Source organism: Palaemon carinicauda, chromosome 1, assembly GCF_036898095.1.
Source record: "Palaemon carinicauda isolate YSFRI2023 chromosome 1, ASM3689809v2, whole genome shotgun sequence".
NCBI lineage: Eukaryota > Metazoa > Arthropoda > Malacostraca > Decapoda > Palaemonidae > Palaemon > Palaemon carinicauda.
Window position 1 is genome coordinate 267,954,634 of NC_090725.1, and position 14,748 is coordinate 267,969,381.

Below are 14,748 nucleotides of genomic sequence, written 5' to 3' on the forward strand. Positions count from 1 at the left end.
ACCTGGTTGACTTGGGCGGTGACTCACCGCCCAAGTCAACCAGGTGTGTGACCATAAAGGATTAGCAGAGGTCTTCTCACTGGGGTGTTAATTAAAGCATATCCCAGTGGGGTTTGCCTCGTCAGCCTTCACAGCAAGGCTGGGCAGGAACCCCACCTACTTATCGGCTTATCGCTCAGCCGGCTCAGGTGAGAAGGCTACCCTTGACCCAGCCTTGACACACGTGACAACGCATTTATAACCCCTCCATTCATCATCATTCATCAGTCAGTACTTGGTCTGCACACTGCATCAGCTCAGGTCAGGGACACTAACACCATCGTGAGGAGACTGAGGCCTGCTGACTGCTGACCGCAAGACTGCTGCTGCATTCTGCTTTTGTGTTATGGAGGCAGTACTCAGTAGAGAAGCTTGATCATACATAAGGTAAGACTCGAATGATGTTCTCTTCCTTATTTAAAGAATTCAAGAAAAATTATAATAGTTTTGAGAGAGAGAGAGAGAGAGAGAGAGAGAGAGAGAGAGAGAGAGAGAGAGAGAGAGAGAGAGAGAGAGAGATTTTTTGTGTGCAAGCCATGAGAGAGAGAGAGAGAGAGAGGAGAGAGAGAGAGAGAGAGAGAGAGAGAGAGAGAGAGAGATTTTTGCATGCAAACCATGAGAGAGAGAGAGAGATTTTTGCATGCAAACCATGAGAGAGAGAGAGAGAGAGAGAGAGAGAGAGAGAGAGAGAGAGAGAGAGAGAGAGAGAGAGAGAGAGAGAGAGAGAGATTTTTTTTTGCGTGCAAGCCATGAGAGAGAGAGATTTTTTTGTGTGCAAGCCATGAGAGAGAGAGAGAGAGAGAGAGAGGAGAGAGAGAGAGAGAGAGAGAGAGAGATTTTTTTTGTATGCAAGCCATGAGCAAATTGTTTTTCGTTTTTAAATCTAATATGCTATTTTTTTGTCTTACAGAATCTCACAATGGGTCGGCACTGAGAGTTTGTTGGTGTTGAGCTCTTCTCCATTACGAAGAATTCAGCAAGTTGCCTTGTGTCTGCATGTGGTTACTCATACACACTGAAGCCCGGCGCAGAACTTCACTCAAAGCCGTTATGTGATCACCTTAAAAGACGACCTGCGGAGGAATATAAGAAAACTCCTGGACAATGCCAAAAACAATGCGTCTAGGAAACGGGAGAGAGAAAATATATCTAATTATTTTGTCAGTATGATTAGCGAAGATTCGTGTGCAAAAAGAAAGAAAACGGAAGTGAAAGAATACGCAATGAGTAAGCAAGAGATGCAGGGACTTGTCGTTGAAGCAGATACTGTCAACGGATTGCCCTTATCTGTTTTTGAGAAAACAGCCATGTCAAAGCTTATGGGGTCCCATTGCAAACAAGCTTGATGTGTCATTAAGTCAAAGAGCTGTTCGGTCCTCTGACTCTTGAAGCCGCAGAGAAAAAAAAGACTTGAGTTAAGGACCGAGTTCGATAAGCGCTTGGTTTGTGTGAAGTTAGATCTCTGCACCCGACGTGGGCGTCATTTTCCTTGGGGTGAACATGCAGTCTGATATCAATGGCAAGTTGAAGGTAGTGACAGCCTCCATAAAGGAAATGACACAAAGGGCAACAGCTGAAGAGATCAAATCAGTTTTTGCTAGCTTGTTTGAATAAGATTGGAATACAAGAAAAAAAAATTTACTCGTTAACCACAGATAATGGATCAAACGTAATCAAAGTAGGAAAACTAATGCAGAAAGATACACAGGTGAATGAAGGAAACAGTGAAGAAATTTTGAGTGACAATGAAAAAAACGATGATGAACAAGTATTGGAAGCTGCTGAAAATAAGTTAGATGACTTAGTAAATGACATTCACTTAGCAGCTAAAAGTGTTACATCAGTAAGGTGCGCTTTACACACCATGCAACTCTGTGTGCATGATGTTCTGAAAACAGACAGTGTAAAACATATCTTATGTAGGGTGCGGAAAGTGGTGAACAAGACGCACACACAATGTTGTGTTGATATTTATCCATATTGACTCATTAGGGGTAATTTGAATGAATTACTACCAATTGTGTCACGTGGTGGGCCGGGAAATTGGGTAAAACTCGCTGGTAAGAGACTGATGTCTCGCCAGGTAAATCCTCGGACAGCTAGGTAGCGTCAGGTTCCGATTTCTTTTGGCCTCTCGTGGCATGGTTGGTTTCGACCTGGCCTTTCATTAGAAGGGGCTATTGTTCGATCCCAAGTATGAGGTAGAAATTTATTTCTATTTGAACACGATGTTGTGTTGATATTTATCCATATTGACTCATTAGGGGTAATTTAAATGAATTACTACCAATTGTGTCACGTGGTGGGCCGGGAAATCGGGTAAAACTCGCTGGTAAGAGACTGATGTCTCGCTAGGTAAATCCTCGGACAGCTAGGTAGCGTCAGGTTCCGATTTCTTTTGGCCTCTCGAGGCATGGTTGGTTTCGACCTGGCCTTTCATTAGAAGGGGCTAGTGTTCAATCCCAAGTATGAGGTAGAAATTTATTTCTATTTGAACACGATGTTGTGTTGATATTTATCCATATTGACTCATTAGGGGTAATTTGAATGAATAACTACCAATTGTGTCACGTGGTGGGCCGGGAAATCGGGTAAAACTCGCTGGTAAGAGACTGATGTTTCGCCAGGTAAATCCTTGGACAGCTAAGTAGCGTCAGGTTCCGATTTCTTTTGGCCTCTCGTGGCATGGTTGGTTTCGACCTGGCCTTTCATTAGAAGGGGCTAGCGTTCGATCCCAAGTATGAGGTAGAAATTTATTTCTATTTGAACACGATGTTGTGTTGATATTTATCCATATATATATATATATATATATATATATATATATATATATATATATATATATATTATATATATATATATATATATATATATATATATATATATATATATATATATATATATATTATATATATATATATATATATATATATATATATATATATATATATATATATATATATATATATATATATATATATACAGTATAGTTGCACATTTCCTACACATCAGCTAGTCTACGTTTCCCTTTAGTCGGACTTACATCTTATTACCCTGGAAAATACACATATCTGTATACTGCAAATAGTTCTCAAAACATGCAAAATTAAATGTAAAAAGAAAATTACTTTGGAAAACATCACTATAAACAAAAAATTACTTACTTTGGTCTCTTTGACAATTTCAATTAGCGACTGACCATTGCACAGCATATCTCTAGCTCGTATTACATCTGCCTGGCTATAGCTATAAAATCGCTGACTTTCCTTCTGAAACATGTTATCTTTCTGACATTTTCGCCAAAGCACCGACTTGGGTATGTTATACTCTTTTGCTGCCTTCATGTAACTTGTACCACCTGAAATGAAAACTCTGAGTTCATAAAAGCTTTCAAAGGAACATAAACGACCAATTTTCAACATAAATCAAAGTCTTTTGTGTCTTGAAGAGCAAACCAAAAATAGTTAACTAAGAGGATAGCGACCAGTAATTTTTACTGGGTAACGGCTGCCCTACCGATAGAGATAAATACTGTACTTCTTACTAAACAGACTTTATCAATTTTCTTCACTCCTGCATGGAAATCATTCTTTATTCAAATAGAGGGAAGGGAGAAGAGATTTTAATGTAAATGCTTACATTAAAGTTATGGAATTATTTTAAAAAATAACTACAGATGTCTTACAACTTCTCATGTATTTAAAGGAAAAAACACATAGCATTACCTAACACTCTAATACCTGCATAGGTTGAGTGGCAAATGAAGTAAACAACCTAAACTTCACTGGGGATTAAATAAAAAAAAAATGAAAAGCCCTAAACCTTTATCAGTGAGGGAAATCAGTCACAGGATGTGAGACTACTAAGTATGGTTACCATCCAGTTACTGCCTATGTTGAAAGTGGTATTTCAAAATATATAAAATGACAAAAAGTGACAATATCTATGTATAGTATGAGCAAAATTGCTACTTTATAATAAGGACCTAGATATCATACTTTAGGAATGTAGTATAACCTGGATTTGAAATACAGTCGGCCTTTGACATTCGTGGGTTCTATCTTGGATAATTTGATCATTCGTGATACAGAAAACCATATAACCTATTAAACAAAATATTGCCTGTTTGCAGTTTCACGATAAATACTCTCTCTGGCTAACGTTTTCAAACCCTCCACTCAAAGCAGAACAGTCCAACATTATAACTAACATATGTAAACTATTCTGTGATAAACCTTTTGTATAGTACAGTAATTCTAATTGTAAAAACTATTAAAAGTAGTTCATACATATATTTTGTTTAAGTAATATTTTATATGTAATATATACCAGTAAAGCTGATGAAAATTATAAATAAAGAAGTATTATATAGCCTATTAAATTTCCTATAAAATGAATAAATAAAAAAATATATGTATTGAAAAAATATTGAGCAATTTACCGTAAAAAATGGAGTAAGTTTTGTTGTAGGTGTTTTTTTAGATAATATTTTATGTACAGAAGCGTCAATGCTTTTATATTGTTTTATATATTATATAAAAGTAAAAAGAATGGGGTTTCTAATCATATATGAGACATGTATATTGCAGTTATTTACATATGCACAAACACGCTAATTAAATTTTTTTTTCTACAAGAGCGTAGATTGAAAACAATAGGTCACATTGGAAATCAGCATGGGCCTGCCATCCATGTACTGCTGCTATCCGTTTTCTTTTAGGCTCCACATGTCCCTCAACTATCTGCCCACTCGTAGTGTGAGTTTCCTTTTCCTTGAGTGACAAGCATATTTACGGTGAATTTCTCCCCAAAATAAATCACATATGACGCGACATTTCCAGTCATCGGATCACTTACGGCAATGAATATTTTCTTGTGTCATTGGATCACCAGACGGTTAGAGATTTCTTTTAAAAAAATGAATTTTTTCCATTAAGAAATAATAGATAAGTTTTTTTATTAAAGCAAACAAATCCATGTCTAAATCAAAGTTAGGTAGCTGATAGCTATTTTTAAGATGCATTTTTATGTTCTCTGGAGAACGGTAAATTCCTCTACATATTAATATTAATATTAAACACACATAATAGTGTGAACTGCAGTCTTTTTCCATTCTAGTTAATGTCTTCAAACTAAAATGCTTTTAATTTATCATGCAGGAAGGAATCAAATGTTAATAAAAGGAAATAATAAGCTGAAAACAATTAAATAATAATGAAGGAAGGAAGAGAAATGAACTGAAGGAATACTAGATTGAAATCTACTGTAAAGAGAATGTGTTGATTTACATACAAGTAACAAGGATTTTTGCTGAGAGAGAGAGAGAGAGAGAGAGAGAGAGGAGAGAGAGAGAGAGAGAGAGAGAGAGAGAGAGAGAGAGAGAGAGAGAGTTATGTTTGTCTAGACAAGACTGTACACTATTGTTGTGTATATAGCATACGTACATTTCATGTTCAATGAGCAGTCCTTAAGGCATAGTGTGTTACAGATTTTACTGCATAGAACTTCAAAAATGTTAGTGTTGTTTTACACATTTTTTATTTTTTTTTCACTTGCGGTAGGATAAATATTCACATGTTCATTGATAAAGAACTACTAATAATATATTTGAACTTTATTCCTACGTGGATACAAACTTCTGAGTCATTTATATGGGGTTACTACTAATCATGTTTTCTAAGACTGGCCAATCTAAATTTTGGTTGATTGCATTATGCTTCGTGCTAGTTAAATGCATTGTATCCGCAAGGATCAAACAGGAGGTTGCTCACAGCGTCACCTCACAACACTGATGGTCAAGAAGTGAAGAGGCTGTTCTCTCACTTTCTCTCTATGATTGAGCCTTTTGCATTCGTATCGTTTACCCTTTTAGTGTTTAGCTCTCTTGATTTATGTTTTATCCTTAATTCATGTTCATTTAAGTGAATATCCGTTAACTGTGAGTTACGAGCGAGAGCTTATGTCCATTAAATTTCAGTATTTATGTTTTTACCCAGGAAGGGATCGCAATGATTGCGCCGTCCTTATGAGCCGGGTTGACATAGACACACATTCTCTGAGTCCCTCTTTCCTGACAAGAGATTTTCAAGAGAAACTCCATGTAATTATTGTAGGGAGTAGTCTCCCTCCCAATGGGAGTTATGCTTCTCATTACAGGAAACTCAAGAGAGATTTCTACGTTACGGAGTCTCCTCCCAACACGAGTTAGAGAACTTAAGAGACGTTTCAGAGAATCTCTAATTATTGTAGGGAGTAGTCTCCCTCCCAATGGGAGAGTTATGCTTCTCGTCGCAAGAAACTAAGAGAGATTTCTATGTTGCTGAGTCTCCTTCCAACGGGAGTTAGAGAAGAATCTCATTCTATGCAGCAAGAACCACCTTTCAATATTACATGTTGAGAGTTATCTGATGCATTATCTTCAAGCAGCACACACATTCAGTAGAGGGTTGATTATACACAGTGAGACCTTGAGGAGCCAGGTTCCACAGCTCATCATACAGGATGATGAAGAATGACCTGGTGTGTTTTTTAAGATGCTCCCATTGGAGGGAGCCTAGAGTTGAGAAAGCTTTTCCCCTAAGTCAAGAGGTAGCAGTGTTGGAAGACAGAAGTCTACATTTCCTAAGACATTCTCAGGAACCAATTTTGCCATATGACCATGGGGTCCATAAGCTGAGGTCTCCAATACCAACACTTTTCAGGATTCAAGCAGAAGTATCATTTAGCCACACTATGCTGTATGCGCGCCATCTCAGCGTGTGATGACGTAATCCTTTCTACATGTTAAGAATTTTCTTCATGCACAAGACAAGACCACAATAAATCCCAGGATATTTCCCATATAAACAGATCATATTCTAGCTTTAGGTGTGAATACTTTTCTCCACAAAGTATTGATGCATCCTCCCTCAGAAGTTTGTGTGGTGGCCAAAATTATAGCCCCATGAACATGATTAGTGAGCATAGAATGATAATTTGTTCAGGGGGATTCCCCTTTACATATCTTAGAAGGTAAAGGTAGGAAAGAATACTTTTACCCTATGCCTGCAATGGAACTCCAGTCTGACTTAAGAATCAACCTGACTAAGAGGCCTATAAGACGCTCACGTCAAAGACAAAGCAGGGGCTTTTCAGGTAAAATACCTTTTGCATGTAATGTACCAAATGTGGAAGAAGTACATCCTGAGGATGAACATGATGAATGGGAAAGAAGCTTAAACAGACCTACCTCCACTCCCTTATCTCGCTATAATGTGCTCACAGCTGAAAAAAGGGAGGACGTTCAAGACAAACTAGGTTTTTTTTATAACCTTGATAGCTAGATTAATGCTGAACCAACCGCTATGAGCACTAGATGACTGGTGGACCTGCCGTTCAGCACCCAGAGAGAGGCCTGTATAAGATATAGTCACTCAGTAGCTCAAACCACTAGCACCAGGAGATCGATATCCTCTCCCCCGGAAGGCAGAAACCAGATCCAATAGCTCCTCCTCGTGTAAGAGCATGCCTAGACTTACCACAGTAGGGAAGGGATGTTAAACTCTAGAAGGAAGCAATAATCACAGCCCGTCTTGTTTCCTTTGTAATTTGTATTATTGGCATAGCTCTTAGTTGTTTTGTTGCAGATTATTGGTTACCCGAGATGAGGCACCAACTGCAATCCTTACCAGGTCAACCTCAAGGAAGATCTTTAAGATTCTACTTTCGAGAAGAAGGCTACGGTTTCTACCCTATAACCCTGTCAGGACTCAAGATCGTGACAGGAAGATTAGGCTATGAAATATGGCCCCTCTCTTCCCTATCTTAGAAGGAAGCCAGCCACAACCGGTGATGGCCTGATGTCTGGCCATAAACCGGCATCTTTCTATTTCAAGCAAGAATTATCATTTCCAAAACCAGGATTTGGATGACAGGACCCTTTTTCCATGGAACAATATTACCCATCCTGAGAAGCAATGTCTATTCTAGTATCCGTGGTGTAAGTGGTGTTTAGCGTCAGAAGACTATAAATATTCAGAACCCCTCCCTGGTCAGAAGAAACTTGGCTTACCATGTCCTTGGGGGAGACATAACACCCAGAGAATATAATCCCTGAGAAGTCGCAAGTTGCCCTCCTCTTTTTTCCCACCCATCGGTTAAACAGGACTTTGGTACTTCTCTCCTAGTCTAGAAAGGCTACAAAACTCTCTGGAAGAGATAAGAAATCCCTTAGGTATAAGGATCCTAAGGGCAGTAAATCATATCTATCCCCGTCAGGAAGCTTGACAAGGAGGTTTATGAAGAGGTATAATCCAGATGTTCCCCCAGAGGAATCAAGACATCACCAAGTAGGAGCAGTCATGACTACCTATGAACACTCTCCAGGTATGACCCAGAGAGCTGTGTCCTCCATACCTTGTAACGAAGCTTAACCTTAAATTATTTCCCTTCCATGAATCATTCAACTTTGCCAGATTGCTTGTTAGCACCATTTAAGCCAGCATTATGTTAAGGACAAACATCCTCCTCCCTCATCTTCGGAATAAAGACCAGAGATAAAAGAAAGTCAGACAGACATCTCAACTTACTGCGAATAAGGAAAGATCAATGGGTCTAATATCTATCACGATGAGGCAGAAAAAACCTTCTTACTGAACAAAGAGGATCACTCCTGGACTAGCTGCATAGAATCCCAACAAATGTCTTCCTGGGAAAGAATTCATCTAGTATGGAGAGAGTTCCAAGACTGTCTCTCCTTAGCTAAGGACTGTTTGACAATCTTGAAAACAGTTCCTATAGCTTTCATGAAGTTTCAGATCTATTTGTAGATCTTGAAGCAGTCTCTAGTCTGAGATACAGTACTAGGATTCCCCTCCTGAAAGAACTACCTGTATCGACACCCTCGTTACCCGGGCAACTAGTGGACAAAACTGTCTCATAAGAGTAATACCTTCCTACTACTGAGTCTGGAAGAGAGAGACTTTCATCATCTCCTAAGATTATCCTCATAATCCCAGTCAGATGGGCCTAAGTTATGGATCTAACTATCCTATACAGTACTCTGACTGTTTTATCTTCAAGCCAAGTAATCAAGCCTACTTACAGGGTCTCCTTCCCCAGAAACCTAACGCTAATGCTATATTTCCTGGGATAATCCTATTCTAATTTTTGTATGACAACTGGATCTAAGGAATTTGTACTTGAACTTTTCACGGCTTGCCTCTCAAAAGTCCAGGGTTGGTCAGAGCACTCCAACAACAACTTTTTCCCCAACTTGTCTCTCAAAAAGTCTATTATTATTATCATCATTATGACTTGCTAAGCTATAACCCTAGTTGGAAGACCAGGATGCTATAAGTCCAAGGGCTCCAACAGAGAAAATATCTCAGTGAGGAGAGGAAATAAGGAAATATATTACAAGAGAAGTTTATGAATAATAACAACATTAAAATACACCTAGGTATGAACAGAATGCTAAGACACCCCTGCCTAGGGAGACTAACAATTTTCTCCAATAGTCAAAAGCAAGTTCTCCTTCCTGAACATGGACAGCCTGTTGGCTGGGGCCTAACATGAAATTCTCTATCTGCACGGAGAAGTCACCAAAGACAACCCTACGATAACAGGACATCAGAAGCTGCCACATTATCCTGTCTCTGGTTCAAGGAAAAATTCAGACTCAGGCTAGAAAGATCTTGGGTAGCTCTTTCATGATATTGTCTCTCAAGGAGATTCCTGATCATACGAACAACTAGTTATCTTGTTCCATAGAACAGTGCGAATTTCTGAGAAAACAAATAGCTGGGTTTATATCGCTCCTCCTTAATTGTGTACAAGAGCTCTGACTACTCCAGGAGAAGGTACCGTAGTTGATGACACCTTTTCTTCTCCAAGTATAAGAGTATCAGAAGAACCTATGCATTCTCAGAGGAAGCATCACTAGGGACCCCACTCAAGTATATGATCTAGATGGGCTTGCCGCAACTTTAGAGTTCAGCAAAACCACTCGATTAGGCTAGTCTCCAAAACCACGTTATTTGCGAGCATTTGTAAACTCTGATAGAATGTATTCAAATGCACCATCTCTTTTGATAAAGAGAAACAGTCATAAAAGCCTATATATTCACAAGGGAAGCTTCACTAGGGACACCGCCTTGAGCATGTGATACATGTGGGTTTGCCACAACCTCAGCGTTCCGCAACATCACGCATTAATACAAATCGTCAGCTGGTGGATGGAAAGAAACTCCACTGTTGGACTCATTTACCTTAAAAAAGGGCACATTCAAGTCTTTGGACATCCTATCAATGGTTCTGGTGACAGAACTATTATGACCAAACTGACAGTCTCAAACGCATGCCAGTTTCCAGCCCAAGGCCTCATTACTCCAACATGCTTGGCTAGAAAGATTGCTGAGGAGGAAAATGATCTTTATTAGACTTGAAGCCTGCCCTGGGGTTTTTCAGCCCAAAACAAGTAAGTGTGCCTCAATTTCTTTAGTATCTATTGATATATGTAATAAAAAATTGCCCTCCTGTTTTATCATGTAACACTTGATGTTCATACCACTTCACTCCTGACAAAGATTACCTTATGGGAACTGGACAAACAACCTTGTCTCGTTAAGAGCTGGCTACTTCTTTCCATAGTGGTTCTCTTGGATCACTTACTATTATCATCAGTAACGGTGTCAGAAAAGGTTTTTCTCTCAAGACTCGGAAGTTTGGCCTTGCCTATTTACGAGCCAGCTACACTATCCTCTATGATTCATGTTGATCTCTTAGAGAGGCAGTGACATCCTTGTCTTGCCAAATGGAATCTCTCCTTTTTATCTTGGAATGACTATCAGAGTTGGAAAGGGCTGGGAGCCGAAGGAGGGTGCAAGAGCTTCCTTACCTATGGTGACTTAACTGAAGATGATGGTAGCTCTGAAGGTGCGCTTCAAAGGGAAAACAGGACAGAGGGAATCATGCAAAGGGCTTCCTCCCCTGGTACATCAGACTAAACAGGGTCAACGGGGGGAGATTTGCATTAGAGGAAACTAAGGAGAGTAACACTATCCTTGAATGGAATACCCGCTAGTCCTAAGGAAGGCCACAACATCTTTCGGGCATCATCACATGAAACAATCACATTGGGTTAACCCTGAAGAGAAGAGATATCTCTTCAACTAGGGGAAAAGCAGATACTGCCATCTTGCTCTGGACTTAACCAGGGGTTAATTTAATGTCTTCTTTGCATTACCCCCAAAGAAGTGTGACACAGAAGGATCAGAAGCTAGAGTTCCATGAGGAAAAGAGAGACTCCGCGGATTTCTTTGCCCTTGAGGAAGATCTCGAAGGCAAAGAATCTGACTCGGTTTTATTCATCCCCTTCCTGCTGAACACTTGCCGCTCAGAGGATGACAACTCCATACACTTCTCACAGGGGTAAGACTACGAGCAGTTATGCCCCCTGCAAAAAGGACATAAAGAATTGGTTTCCATGTCTGTATAAAAGTTCTCCAACACCATCCAGAAAATCAGAAAATCCAGATCAAGACCACATGGCTACTAATAGTTTATCCATTCTGGGGCACACAAAAAATGACAAAAATTTGTAAATAGAAAGGAAAAAGATTAATAGATAAAGTTTAGGATACATATACTCGGAGAATAAGTCAAAGTGACCCCTCAGTGAGCTGGTAGGGGAGTGAGGCTTCTCACTCCCACTTTCCAGTAACTACCAACACCTTGTTATAAATTTCAGCAGCTGAATTTCCAGCTTTGCTGAAATAATACTGTACTCTTATTAAAGGGTGAGGGTTTGTATCTGTATAGGAACAGACTCTCTTATATCAAACACTGTCCTTATCACTTGTTTACCTTAAACTTGTCCTATGTAAGGAATAGACTCATTTTAGCAGAAGAATAACTAGCATCTACATTAATAGAGGAAAACTGTAATGAGGTAGTGACCGAGCCTGTAAGCAAATGATAGGCACTGCCATCCAAATGAAACCTATCATAAATGGGGACTATATGGTATGCCACACCATATGAGAAAGTGGTCCCTACCATCACCTATTTGAGTGAGTGGATAGATATAGGTTCAAGCTACCAATTTGGTCTTCTGCTAGTCTTTGCAAATTGGAATACAGATAAGCAAGGGTTGCATCATTCAAGATTCAGAAGTCATTAATGAGTGCAAAGGTCTTGGAGAGGATCTCAAATCAGTCATGTGATATACACCATCAAAACCCTTACTGATTGATGCACTAAAACCGCAAGTCAAAACTTAAGGGGTTAGGCTAATGTTTGAAACTGGGTCGGATTGAAAATTCTTTTGGTTGAATAACCACTGGACTATATTGTGCCTCATACTGTACTAACCAAACTCAAGAAGTCAAGATTGTATTACAAATGTCATTATTGTCTAAACTACCAGATTTATTAAAGGCTGGGTCTATTTAATGGCTGGCACATAATTTCTAAGCTCATCCCCTATGATAAACTAGCCAATTTCTCAGAATTTTACACTTAACTAAAGGCTAGTTTCTTTTATGTTTGAAACTGATGTAAGATTAAGTTGTCTAGATGCTAACAAGCCTGTAACTCTTGATCAGTCAAAATTATTCTAAGAATATGTTACATATAATTTAATTGTTTCAAAAATATATTCTATGAATATCATTTAATTCAGGACAAACTATGCTAAAGCTCAACCTGTCACTCATTCCTGTATTTTAAGCTTTCATTGCTCAAAGCAAATGGCCAAGTAAAGTAAACTTTACAAAATTGATCAATATTAAATTCTTTGCCTATAAACTACATGGGAGAATGAACTAAAGAATTCAGAATAAGGTTATTATTATTATTATTATTATTATTATTATAAGATAGGCTATAAATATAACCAAAGAATTACTCGGGTTTATTTCAAAATTTATTTTGATTATTCTCCTTCTATTCTACCAAAGCCATATGATATCCATGCTATTATCATAATCAACAAGTGGTTGACATGAAGGCCTAAAAACCAGGCCCCAGGCTACCGGCCACCTACTTCAGCTCTGGACACAAATTCAGACATGTTTCCACAATCAGTCATATACCATACTGTTACAGCGTTGGAATGGAAATAGTGAAGGATACATAAAAAGAAAACTTATTCATAGCCTTCTCTGGATTGTCCTGAAATAAATGTAATGCAAGATTACTAAGTCTGTCCCTGACAAATCTTCAAGAATACTGTATTCAAAGCTTACAAAATCATACTCATCAGAGGAACACATAGATAGACAACAATCTATTCTAATATAATTTCAGAGTATCTCTTATCACTGCTTTTTTAGTCCACATTCAAAGATACAGACAGTGGAAGCTTTTGGTTCTCATCTGTAGCAAACAGGTCTATTTAGAGACCTGCAGCTAGTTCCAAAACCTCCTGAATAGAAGTCTAGTCCAGAGTCCATTCCATGTGCAGGACTGTCTGCCTGGATAGGGCATCCTCTACTACAATGAGTGAACCAGAGAGATGGAATGGTGAGAGGAACATATTCCTCTCCTGAAGGATCTTTATAATGGGAAGGGTTACTGCACTGAGAGTTCTCGAGCAGGATCCCCCTCTCTGAGGTAACAGACCGCCACCTGGTTATCTATGAAGATCTTTTTATGCGATTTCCTTCTCGAATGAATTCTCTTCAACATCAGGAAGACAGTCATCAATTCCAACACATTTATGTGAAAATATGTAAATTTGATTAAGTCTGTTCATGAGCATAGCAGGAACAAAGTTAATGTTAGTGGAGTCCCATCAAATGAATTTTCAGTGAAGAGTGGAGTTCTCCAAGGGAAAGTGTTGTGACCTATGTTGCTTATCCTTCTCATGGATTTTGTAATGCAGAGAACAGTCATAGATGGTGGAGAAGGAATGAACTGGATTGGTAATAGGAAATTTGGCAGACCTAGAGTATACTAATGATGCTGTCCTTATTAGTAGAACATGACAGGATTTGCACTACTTGTTTACCAGAATGCATGAAATATAATAGGAGGGTGGGCTCAAGACAAATAGAAGAAAGACAGAGATGATGACAACTGAGTATGGAATGGAAGATGAAATATCATTGGAAGGAGAAAGCATTAATGAAGTAGAATCATTCAAGTTTTTAGGATCTATGCTCTCCAATACAGGGTCTTTAGAATTAGAGTTTAGTGAAAGATTGAAATAAGGAAATCAGACAAGGGCTACAATAAGTAATATTTGGAAATCAAATCACTTGAAATTACATATAAAAATCAGACTATATATCAGTTTAGTGAGGTCGGTGTTACTGTACGGACATAAGTCATGGTATGACAATGAAACAATCTCTAATAAAGCCCTCAGAGGGATATCGGGAGTTAAATGGCAAGACACGATTAGAAATGAAAATATAAGAGAGATTACTCGAGTGCCATATGTGGACGAGATCATGGTGATGGGTAAATGGAGATGGTTTGGACATGGTCTTCATACTCCCCAAGAGTGATTAGTTCTACAAACATTTAACTGAGCTCCACAGGGCACTAAAAGAGTTGGATGACCAAGGACTACATGGCTGAGGACTATAAAGCGTGAAGTAGATGATGAATGGAGAAGTATTGAATTAAAAGCTCAAGATAAAGAAAACTGCTAAAATGTCTTTCTCACAGATTGGTATTATCTTGTAGATAAAGACCTCTTGCAGCTCACTGAAACAAATCTAA

General features: G+C 38.6%; 1 protein-coding gene and 1 pseudogene across 2 annotated transcripts in view; one reads left to right on the top strand and one right to left on the bottom strand.

The window, feature by feature from the left end:
- Positions 1-14,748, bottom strand: part of LOC137656083 (uncharacterized) — a 534,405-nt gene that overhangs the window by 40,701 nt on the left and 478,956 nt on the right. For both annotated transcript variants that reach the window (XM_068390261.1, XM_068390268.1), the window contains one exon: positions 3,204-3,397. In XM_068390261.1, coding sequence (XP_068246362.1) covers positions 3,204-3,397 — 194 coding nt within the window. The remainder of the gene's footprint in view (positions 1-3,203; positions 3,398-14,748) is intronic.
- LOC137645954 (uncharacterized) lies at positions 959-2,023 on the top strand (annotated as a pseudogene).